At 36.7% G+C, this 12,418-nt stretch overlaps 1 protein-coding gene across 7 annotated transcripts in view; it reads left to right on the top strand.

Annotated features, from left to right (window-relative positions):
* Positions 1-12,418, top strand: part of UTRN (utrophin) — a 533,531-nt gene that overhangs the window by 256,670 nt on the left and 264,443 nt on the right. For all 7 annotated transcript variants that reach the window (XM_053590883.1, XM_053590887.1, XM_053590886.1 and 4 more), the window contains one exon: positions 11,498-11,687. In XM_053590883.1, the coding sequence (XP_053446858.1) occupies positions 11,498-11,687 (190 nt within the window). The remainder of the gene's footprint in view (positions 1-11,497; positions 11,688-12,418) is intronic.

Here is a 12,418-nt window from a genome sequence, read left to right on the forward strand (position 1 = left end):
AGAGACAGAGTTTCACTTTATTGCCCTTGGTAGAGTGCCGTGGCATCACACAGCTCACAGCAACCTCCAACTCCTGGGCTTAGGCGATTCTCCTGCCTCAGCCTCCCGAGTAGCTGGGACTACAGGCACCCGCCACAACGCCCGGCTATTTTTTTGTTGCAGTCTGGCCGGGGCTGGGTTTGAACCCGCCACCCTCGGTATATGGGGCCGGCGCCCTGTCACTGAGCCACAGGCGCCGCCCACAAAAATTCTTAATTCTGAAACACAGCTCATTCTCAGTAGTTCAGATTGTGTGAACAGTAGGCCTGTCTCTAACTAATCTACAGATCTGGACCACTAGTTTTTCACCTATGACCTTCCTTTCCCTTCTGTCTCTTAATGCCAGTTAATAATGTTTTTAGTGCTAATTGCGATAGGAATGGCTGAACTGGGTTTGTGGTAACTTTTGGAATGTGGGTGGCTGATTTGGGTCTGACATGTTACTTTAGCTCTACGTGTAGACTCGCCAAGGCTAAGACAACGTTTTATATTTGTGTGTGTATATACTACATACACACAGTTATCTATGCTGAAGCATTAGAAGGGAAGTGAGACAACATTATAATGGCATGCTCTAAAGAATGTCTTTTAAATCTATAATTCTATGTATTTTTCTCCTAGTCCTTGTTTCCATGAAGTCATATTTTGCGTTGCCTGTTTTAAGGCGTTTCTGGGATTGCACACGCAGAGCAGAAAGCACACTGAGAGTGGTGTCTGGCAACCTTTGGCTAAAATTCCACTTTATGCACTTACCTTCTGTGTGAACCTGCAACAAGTTATTTCAACTCACTGGGTCTCTATTTCCTTGGTTCTTAAACTTGGAGGATCTTGAGCATAGTGAGGTCAAAATTAATTACATACATAAAAGTTCTTAGTGCGTGGTGTATGCTGAACACAAGGGTGCCCAGATGGCCATCCTCTGCTTTGTCATATTCTGTCTTTCTGATAAGTCCCAGGCCTTCATTCTGCTTCACGTTACTTATTACGGTTAACTTAGCAGAAGGTTGATTCATTGTAAGTTGTTTTTCTACAGTCATCGTAAAGGGTCTCTACTTAAATTAATGATAAAAATACTTGGTTTTCTGCTTTACCGAATGTAGGATAGATATCCTAAATCTTTTTTTTTTTTTTTTTAGTCCCCTCTGCCTTCTCATGGCTCAGCTTCTCTGGGCTCAACAAGCTCTCCCACGTCTGCCTGGGAGGAATCTGCGAACTTGGTATATTTATACTGTGCTTTAGGAAGCCCTTTGACACACATTACTTGTTCCTGAGGAGTGCTGCTTCTGGGTGGTGACTGCGCTCCATGGAAAGAGGATTGTGGTTTAAAGCTATGAGCCAGCCCTGCAGGCTGTTCAGATTCTTCCTCTTCCATCCAGTTGTGTAACCAGGGCGATGTTCAAAACATTGAGTAATCAGTAGCACAGGAATCAGCTAATCAGGACAGACTCCCGATATCCTAAATCTTTATTGCCAGGTGAAACTTCTTAGAAAATGCAATTTTCTTGGTTAGTGAAATCATTACAGTTGCTGGCTTTATGTTGCCTTTAAGTGTTTTCTGATGAAGTTAAAGTCTAACTGTCTTGGGATGAAAGGCTACAGAATTTTAAAAAGACACAATTATTTCATGCAAGAGCCACAAATACACATTTATCCATGGAGGGAACTTCATTGTCTTCTTTTGAAATGATGTTGTATTTCTCGTTAATTTGTTAATAATGGCTAGCTGGATATGTGGAATGGAGAGTCGTCGCTTTCCATTCCGATATGTAAACACCGTGTATCTCATATAAAATACTGTGTTAAATATTGCGTATACTAAAGATTGAATTTGTGAAGGCCTTGACTATTCGGAAAACAGGTTATGTTCTAAAAATTTAAATTTACTTTGGATCGTTTTCCTAATTTGTTGTATATTGTGAAGCTTCTCCCATTTATATTTCTACTCTTCCAGTAGTGATTATTTATCGTTCCTTAAGGTTAATAAAAATGAAGGATTTTTCTTCAGTATCTATCTATTGTTCAATTTGGTCAATTCCTTTTAATAGGCATCAGTAGAAAACACTCCTATTGAGATTGTATCAGGTAGGCTCAACCTTTGAGCTCTTCAGAAGACGCTGTAGTGGCTGTCATTCCCAAATCTACAGCCTTCCGTGAAAAGCACAGGTAGCCTTACCCTTCTAGCCTGAGGTCAGAGATTAGGGTCAGTCAACTTGATTTATCCTCTCAGAAACTTACTTCTTCCCTTGAAAGTCACCTTCACTTTTCAGCCTGTTTCTTTTATTTTTCTTGCTGGCTTTTCATTTTTAGTTTTCCCTTCCAAGCTGGGAATAAAACTGGCCAAGAAGAAAATTGCAAAAATCATATTCTTCTGTATTTTCCTTCTTAGTTATGTTGCTTTAAGATTTCGAGTACCATTTTATTGTCTTAAAAAATGTTGCCAACAGTGTCTTTATGGTGTATGCCTGAGAATGCTAATTCATTTTGTAAATATCAAGCGTAAGTATGCAGATATTTTCTCAGTACATTTTGCTCTATATCAGACAAACTAAAAGGCTAGTGCCCATAGTCCTTGTTTTTGCTTTCATTTGTTCTTTTTCCATGGATTAGCAAATTAATTAAATGAGCATTTATTTACTTTCCCATTTGGCAAACTCTATGATTAAGCCTGAAGACTTGAATCACAAATACATCCTATGCCTGCCCCCAGGAAGCTTACGTTTAATAGGGGTACTTATGTAATATAAGAACAGGAGATTGTTTTGGAAGGGAGAGAAATTGAAGAGATGCTATGTAAGAGAGAGATTTCATTAGCTTAGGTAAATTTAGAAAGCATAGCTTAGAAGGTGACTTTTGAGTTGATTTTTATAGGTTAAGAAGGAACCATCTGAAGAAAATTCCAGAGGGAAGGGCAAGTATGTGTCAGGAGGCACAAAATCATAGAATGTGGTTGAAATATGATTAAGAAGAGAGTAAGGGCTTGGTAGGAAGAAGAAGAGGCCAGATTGTGCTGAACTTTGTAAGACATGGGAAGGAGTTTGGATGTCATAAATACAATGGAAAGCCATGGAGTTCCGAAGTAGGGCAGTGACACCGTCTAACTTATATATGCTGCATAAAAACTTTGATGGCCCTGGATTTTAGGTGGAGAGTAAGTCGTAGAGGTAAAAAAAGAATAATATGGAGAACAGAAATGAAGTGACTGTTGTGGTCTAGGTGGGAAATGGTGGTGACCTTGGCTATTGTGAGCCAGCAATAATAGAAAGAAGGTGGTAGATTTGAGAAGTGCTTTCGAAGTGGAAAATCCACTTTGGTGGATTAGATATGTCATTTCAAGGACTAGAAATCATCAAAGATGTTATTTTTATAAAATGATGAGAGAGGGGCACCATTCACTGATTGACAAAGGCTGTGAGAGTTTTGGGAGGACAAAATCTAAAACCTGGGTTTTTGGTCCCCAAAAGACCACAGATCATTGTGAGTATCTGCAGTGACTAATTCTTTACCTCTACTGCCTTTTTTTCCCACAGCATGCCCTAATATAGTTCCAGAAAAATGTTACTTTATTTATGAAAGAACTAAATTACCTTGAGACTGTATACCCATTGAAAAACTTAAGGAGTTGTTTTATTAAGTTTTCCATCTGCCACTTAAACTACTGATGCAACTGTTTTCTGCTCTAAAAGACATAAATATATTTAAGTCTCTTATCACTGTAAAGGTCATGTTTTTAATACACTAAAATATAGCAACACATATCTGTGGGTTTCCTAAGATACTCTTATCCATTGATGTCTTCAAGAAAAGATGTATCTATTGTATTCAAATACTCTTTTGACCAATTATAAGCCCATGTTCACTTCATTAAACAATATATTATACCTTATAGCTTAAAATACCAAATATTATTTAACACCTTCAAAATGACATTTTTAAAAGGCAGTTATGTAGGGGGCCTTGTTTTGTTATCTTACATAATAAAACATAAAACCATAGCTGCTTTTATTACACAATCTCTTTAAGAGCTAAGAGTTTACATTTTAACAAAATCCTCATTCCCTTTAATGTAGACTATTATGAATCTGTCACCGTGGATTTTCTTAAATCTTTTATGGGAGGCTATTTATATTTTCAGTGTGTACCATTTCTTGCAGTGAAGACTTCTATAGTCTGTTACTTTTTCTGTTTAAAGAAAAAAAAAATTATCCTGCTAATGTTACTCTCCTAAACTTAAAAGGTTGTATGTTTTAAGTTTGCAGCCTATGCTTATCTTTGTGATTTTTAAAAAATCACAAAAATCATTTTTAAAAAATCTTCCTTGCCTTTGTCTTCTAGCCACAAATCCTAAACTTAAAATCATTTCTTTTCTTGCAATAGTGTTCCTTCTCCTGTATTCTCTCATTACGTTTCTCTGGTCTTCCTCCAACACCGTTCCAATCTTTCTTGAGCCGTAGCAGTCAGAACTGCCAAATGTAAAATCGACATTGAGAATCGTAGACTAATACAAGTTCATCACTGGGTGGGAGCTGAGAAATCTTCCCCGTTCAAGCCTCCCAGCCCTTTATGCTGTCTGCACACCCCGCATCCTTTCTCATCAGTGACCTTTCATTTACATGCAGCGATTCTTAACGAAGCCGAATGTGAAGCGAGGGATGGAGGTGAGAATGGCGGAACTCTTCTAATCCCTGTGTTGGATTATGGAGTTTTAAAAGGACCCCTGGAGATTTTGCAATGGGTCTTTTACTGATCTAGTATAAGCCTCTTATTTTAAGGCTGAAAAAAATAAATTAGAGATTTGAAATGATTTACCACAAGCTATCTAGCTAGAAAATGGCAGAGGTGGGGGAATTCTATCATTTTCTCCTGAGACCTGTGTACACATGACAGTAAGGGCAATTTATTAGCCTCGGTGGTACAGTATGCATATGTATTCCTAAGCCTCTGACTTTAGGGACTTCTTTTGCTTTATGTTATTGTAATAAATCATGAGAAATGCCTTGAAATCGATTAAAAAATCTTATAAAATTCAGTATTCTGTACTCTAGCCTTCGCTATTATTTTTAAAAATAAACTTAAAGGTAGAGGAGACCAATACAGTTGAGCTACATTCTAGTAGAAAGTTCATACGAATTATGTTGATTTCAAAAACCACAATACAAATTAACGTACATTTTCACTAAGTATGACTGTAAGTTTAAAAATGTATTTTTGTTATCACAATATGAAGGCAGTTTGGATTGTTGTAAACAGAGTTCATTTTTCATTACGTTCATTAGTTTTAGTAGTTGAGTGCATGCTAAAAAATTTGACACCAGCTACATGTGCATTTAAAAAAGTTCACCAGGACACTTATTACAGATTGCACACTTGCACGTTGCAAGCAAAACTAATTTCCTAGTATATAACCAAATTCATAAGCAAGGTTAGAGAAAATTTTATTTATTGTTTATTATATTTTGATATATTTATGTGTGTCTATCTTATTTTCTCCTTAAAATATTGCTGTAAGGGAGATATTATTTCTAGCACTGTGTTAATTTAGTCAGTAAATACTTGTTGAATTGCTACTCTGTGTGGGTGCTAGGGATACCATGTGCATGATGATTCAAACAGATGAGAAAAATCTCTTGCCCTCATAATCAGAGTCATAGTCACATGGACAGAATAATGGTGGCCAAAAATGAGGAGGTTATTCTGGCTTGTCTGGCTGGGCCCCTTCTTATCCCATGACTCAGTAAAAGTGAGAGGGAGGGAGAGGGGTATATCAGAGGGATAAGATGTGAAGACTTCACCCATCATTGTTGGCTTTGAAGGTGGAGGAAGGGGCCACGAGCCAAGAAACACAGCAGCCTCTAGAAACTAAAAAAGGGAAGGAAATGGCTTTATTGTTGCAAGCAATTTGCTTTTGGTCTAGTGGAGATCTTCGTTGGACACTAATGGACAGAACTTCAAGATAATACATTTGTGTTGCTTTAGACTACTAAGTTTGTGGTACTTGATTACAGAAGCAGTGGAACACCCATAGCCATGAGCTGCATCAGGAAAAGGTACCATAGATTTGGATGGTGTTTGTACTGAGTTCAGTAGACATTTACCAGGTGGGAAGGGGAAAATTAGTGGAGTCTGGAGGCAGGGGGAGGGAAGAGGAAGGGTATTTAAGGTAAAAGAAGTGAAATGTAAAACTCTGGATATGACAGAGACTGTAACCTTTTGGAGAATTACTAATTGAGTCATTTTTGTAGATGAAATGCATGAGGCTTGGAGTGATGAGATGATTCTTGGGGAGGTGAGCAAGAGCGGGATCAGGGAAAATCTTATGTGCTAAGCAGAATTTAGGGATGGTGAAAATGATGCTTGAGGAAATAAGGCAGTTTGCTCAAGCTTTTATGGCTATTTGGTAATGGTGCGTTGTCCACATTGATCCCAAACTCATATTCTTCTGTTTACACAAAGTAGACATCTGTTAAGAAAACAACTAAAATTTGTTGTTGTTGTTGTTTTTTAATAGTTTCCTAGGCGATGAATATTTTTAAAGAGTATTTTGTTGTTCCCACTGATGACCAGCAGATAGTTGACAATTTGACAGTAAGTCTCCTAGTTTCTAGATTCAGAATGTTCTACTGGTCATTAAAGTGTGTTGCTGGAATTACGCTGTCTGAGGCCAAGAGCTCGTGATCTTAGCTCACTTTTCCTGTGAAGCATGACTTTAGGCTTTCTACTCCCTGCTAACTTGGTTCCTTATATGTGGTGTATAAATGCTTCTCGTGTGTAGAGAGTCCTCTGTCTCCAACCTTAGGGTTCTCAGACATTTACATCCTTTTCCTTAATCTGGGCAGAACTCATCTCACTAATCTCTAATGATCTATTTTTTATGACAGCTGTTGCCATATTATGTACATTTGAAAATTCTTAAATAATAAGAGGATTCTGATTATGGACAATGAAAGTGTGTGACTTTATTACATTTTTTAATGACCAAATTTTATATATTGAATATTCTTAAAATACGAATAGCCTGTTCATGACAGATTAGTTGAATGTGTATATTCTTTTAACGCTTTGCTTTCTAGTTCTTTGTTGGCAAACCCTTTTTCGGTTGTTCTTAATATTTTTTTTTTTTTTACATATACCACAATTTATTTATTTATTTATTTTTATTGTTGGGGATTCATTGAGGGTACAATAAGCCAGTTACACTGATTGCAATTGTTAGGTAAAGTCCCTCTTGCAATGTTCTTAATATTTTTTTCAGTTGATCTCTTATACACTGAAAATATGGGCAGGATTTGAGGATAAAACTTGATCAACAGCACCCACCTCAATTATAATATGGGTAACTTCTTAATTTTAAACATTAAAGAAATATACACCTATGATTACCAAAAAAAACTACCTAGTTTTATAACAAAAAATAGTTATTCTCTCTTTACTCACTGTAATCCTCCCTCAGAAGCAGGAGGATTCTCCTTATATCATTTATGCATTTTTATATTTAAAATATGATGAGTATGCCATTATCTTTTAGTTCATCAATATTAGACATTGTCTACTGATGTTCTGTTTTGGTAAGTATTTAGGAAATGGCTTTTTTATGCCACTATTGACTTCCCTTATTCATCATTGAATTTTCAGATAAACATATTCAATGGTGTTATTATTATTTCTGTCTAAACATTAAGAGCCAAGCATTGACATTTACTGTCATTTTGTTTCTTTGCTGTTTGTTTTACCTAAAATTAATAATTGGCTTCCTTTGTGTGTGTCTACTTTTCTTTGCACCCACTGCTAACCCTTCCACATTTTCCGAAGACCTGACAGTACAATTTTCCACAAAGTCACTCACATTAAGGAGGCTATCACTTCCAATATTATTTCTTGGAGACATTTCTCCTGAAGACACGCTTTCTAACCCTGGTGCACAGCCATCATTCTGGGTGTTTTCTTTGCTTTTCTCCTGGTTTGGAATCCCTAGTTCTTGGATCTCATGTGTTTTTATTGCTTTTTGCTTTTGGTTTGTTTTCCCCTTGGCACATTTCCTCTTTTTTCCTGAATGTATCCTTTGTAAGTTTTGTCAAGCTAAAGTAAGAATGCAGAGTAGTTGCAATGGTGATGACAGCCCTCACCTTTCCAGTTTGAATTCCTTCACTCTTTTCTGTGACCTGCTTTTACTGTCAGCATGAGCGCCCCTTTGCTTCTATCTGGGTTGGATCTCTGTTTTAATGCTTCTCACATCTTCTTCCTTCTTGATTCTCAAACTGAGTTTTGTGGAGATAATCACCTAGGAGCTTCTTAAAAAATGGTCTGTGGGAGAAATTTTAAAGGCATATTAAGAGATAGGTTGTCATTATTCCATAAATACATATTATTATACTGTAATAAGAACTCTGAGGAATATGGAGCTATAAAAAACTATTTCTGCCCATAGAAAGTTTATAGACTAGGTAGACAGACAAGAAGTCTCTATGATATAGTTAAAGGAAAACTTAAGAGTAAGACAAAAATCATAATCCAACAGCTTTTCAAAGATAAATAAGGATAAATAGTTGTGTGAAGAGGAAAACTTACCTCTTATGAACTCAGAGCCAGGAAGTCTACTTTGGATAGAATGTTCTGGAAGTGGCGGCTCTTAAACATTCAAGAAGTGGTAGGATTTTGAAAAATGGAGATGGATGGTCAGAAGTATTTTTTTATATGGATGTAAAATTTTTATGTGGAAAGATCATTAAGAATATCTAGAGAAAAAGCTCTTTGACCTAAACAAAGTATTGGGCAAAACTCTGGGATAAAGTTGGAAAAGTTGGTGATTGATTATGGAGGGACATTAAATTCTAGGTGCGGTAATTTGAATTTATTCTTTGAGTTAGTGAATACATGCTGAGATGAGAATTTATGTATCCAGAGTGTCCTGTAAATGGGTTGTAGTATGTAATCTTTCGTGTCTGGCTTCCTTCACCTAGCAGAATGCATGTGAGATTCCATCTGCATTGTTCCATGTATCAGTGATTTACTATTTTTATTGATATGTGAGTACACTGTTGTATGCAAGAACCGTATTTTGTGTATCCATTTGGGTTGTTTCCACTTCTGGACCATTACAAATAAGGATGTTGTAAACGTTCACATACAGGTTTTGTGTTGACACACGTTTTCACTTCTCCAGGGTGAATATCCAGGGATAGGATGGCTGGATTGTATCACAAGTGCATGGTTGGCTTAAAGCTGCCAGCTGTTTTTCAAAGTGGCTAGACCATTATACACTCTTTCGTGCAATGTAGGAGGGTTGTAGTTACCCCACATTCTCACCAGCACTTGGTGCACTCATTTTCTGAAAGCAATATGTGGTGAGGTTTGAATGCACATTTCTATAGTGATTGATGGTGCTTGTTTGCCCTATGAAACATATACCTCCTACGGTGATCTTTAAATCTTTTACCCATTTTTTAAAGAATACGTTTATCGATGTGTAAAAATGATACTTATTCACTATAAATTCAAAAAATGCCAAAAAGTACAAATAGGAAAGTAAACCAATTTAAAGCCTAGTGCTTAAGAAGTTAACATACCATACATTTTTCTCTTCTGTGTATAAATGCAGATAGAAGGATCATGACAAATGGATGGATGAGTGAATAGATAGGAGAAAAAGATAAAACATGAAGTCATATTAGCTACACTGATTTTTATTGAGATTCAGTTCATATACAGTAGTCTCTTCTTACCTGTCGTTTCTTTTTCTGTGGTTTCAATTACCTGTCGTACAGTACAATAGGATATTTTAAGAGAGAGACTGCATTCATAGAACTTTTATTGCAGTATGTCGTTATAATTGTTCTATTGTTAACCTCTTATTGTGACTGATTTATAAATTAAACTTTATCATAGGTATATGTATAGGAAAAATCACAGTGCATGTGGTCCCTGGCCCTGTCTGCAGTTTCAGGCTCACTGCACATCTCCCCTGCAGGGAAAGGGCACCTTTTGTGCTATGAACTTTACCCTTTTCACAGGGACAACTCAGTGGTTTTTAGTACATGGACCATGTTGTATAACCATCACGACTTCTAGTTTCAGAAAATTTATAACCCTAAAGAACATTCCATGTTGTAAGCAGTTAGTCTCTGTTGCCCTCCACCCCCTGGTTCATCTACCTTCTCTCTTTAGGGATGTGATATTTTAGAAATTTTACATAGATGGGCTTTCATAATATATGGTGTTTTGTGTCTGGCTGTTTCACTGAGCGTCTTGTTTTCAGTGTTCATCCATGTTGTATCAGGTATGAGTCTTTCATTCCTTTTTATAGCTGAATAGTACTCCTTGTATGATATACTGTATTGTGTTTATCAATTCCTTGATCAATGGTGACATCTAGGTTGTTTCTATTATATGATTAGTATAAATCATGGTGCTATAAACATCTGTGTGCAGATTTTGGTATGGAAGTATGTCTTCAGTTCCCCTGGGTTTAAATACCTAGGAGTGGAATTGTTGGTCCCCATTTTTTCTTTTTTTTTACTGAGTTGTCTGTTTTCTTATTATGGGGCTCTGACATATGCATAGTTTTAAATGTTGGCTTTAGAGATATGTGTATCTTTTAACTCAGGTAATTCCAGGATAGTTCTATGTTCAAATTTTTATGTAGATTGAATGAAGGGTTTATAAAAGCTTGATTGTCCAAAGTGTTCTAAACATAATTAAGTCAAATTAAAAAATAAACTTGTAGGTGTGTCCCCACCCATTACCCTTCCTCCACCCTAACCTCCCCCCTCCCTTCCCCTTCCTTGGCCCCTTCCCTACAGGCGAAACTTACTAAATGCAGAATACAAATGTCTACATACAATAACTAAGAAAATGCCATGAAGGCTACATTGAACAGTTTGATGAGAATATTTCAGATTGTATATGAAACCAGCACATTGTACCCCTTGATTGCACTAATGTACACAGCTATGATTTAACATAAAAAAATAAAAATAAATTAAAAAAACTTGTATTTAATATGAATTGTGTAAAAATACATAAAGTTGACCCTCTAAATTATTTTTATTTTTATCTTAAATATTCAGCTTTCACTTCCTAGAGTTGATTTAGTCACTGATTTTATGAATATTTCTGGATATTGCTTTTTGGGTGCCTCGTGTTATATCAAGGTATTGACTTAGAACATATGGGGGAATAACTTAATGTGCAATTATAAGATGTGCAACATAGTCATCATTATGTTACGATGCGGACGTGATTTTGTTAGTATTCATGTGTCTCCCTCTCACTCTTCTCACAATCCACATGCCTCCTCCACTAAGGATTATTCAAGAGACACATATAAATAAGTCTCCAAATTATATTCAGTGACTTAAATAAAAGTTCCTTTGAAGCTGTCTGTTACTCTTTTATTTAAGGTATGTGTGCTGTGGAATGTCACCCTGTAAGTAATGGAACCTGCCTGTCCTGTTGTTACTTTCAGTATTGCTGACAGACAGAATGCCTTGGAGGCTGAGCTGGGGACAGTGCAGGCCTCTCGCAGAGATCTGGAGAACTTCCTAAAGTGGATCCAGGAAGCTGAGACCACAGTGAACGTGCTGGCGGATGCCTCCCAGAGGGAGAATGCTCTTCAGGACAGTGTCTTGGCCAGGGAGCTCAAACAGCAGATGCAGGTAAATGCCCGGGAAACTACAGACAGTGTTTGCATTTGTACCACGTTCTATGGATCCATCTCTGTGCAAATTTATTACTGTTAAAAGGTGAGGCTGCCACCTTGTTCTGCTATGAAATCCCTGCTCTCCTGTGAATAATTAGTTCCTAGAAATAAAATCTGTAAAATATTTTCACTTAATATTAGAGGAAAAAACACCACCTGGTTTTATGAAAGTAATAATTATTTATTTAGAGTTAGAGGCTCATAGCTATTCTGTTTTCTGTCATTTTAAGCCCTGTTACAGTTAGCTTTATGGAATCCTAAATTATAAGGACATTTTTCAGTAATGTGAAGTTGTTTCTTTCCCCATTTATTATATATACTTAATATAAAAGCTGCAAAAGCTGTACGGCTTGGTTTACAACGAACAATATTAGCCTCGAAGGTATTACTTGTATGTCTTTAGCTTGATAATTATGATTGTATGTACAGAACGAGGTTCGAATTTTTCTTCTCCATGCAGTATGCTAATAGTTACAATTAATCTCATGAAGCATGTGTGAATCTTTTTTTCTGCCCCGCCCTTGAGCCTCCCATTTCGTCTGCCTGGATTGACCTATTCTTGGCAATCATATAGGCCTTCTCCCTTAGATCTTAGCTCCAAACCTATGCTAGTAAGAACCTTTCCTTGCCATTTCAGTCTCACATCAGTTTGACCAATATTTTTTCTGGTAACAGCTTGTGAACATG

Source organism: Nycticebus coucang, chromosome 5 (genome assembly GCF_027406575.1).
Source record: "Nycticebus coucang isolate mNycCou1 chromosome 5, mNycCou1.pri, whole genome shotgun sequence".
In the NCBI taxonomy this organism is placed as follows: Eukaryota; Metazoa; Chordata; class Mammalia; order Primates; family Lorisidae; genus Nycticebus; species Nycticebus coucang.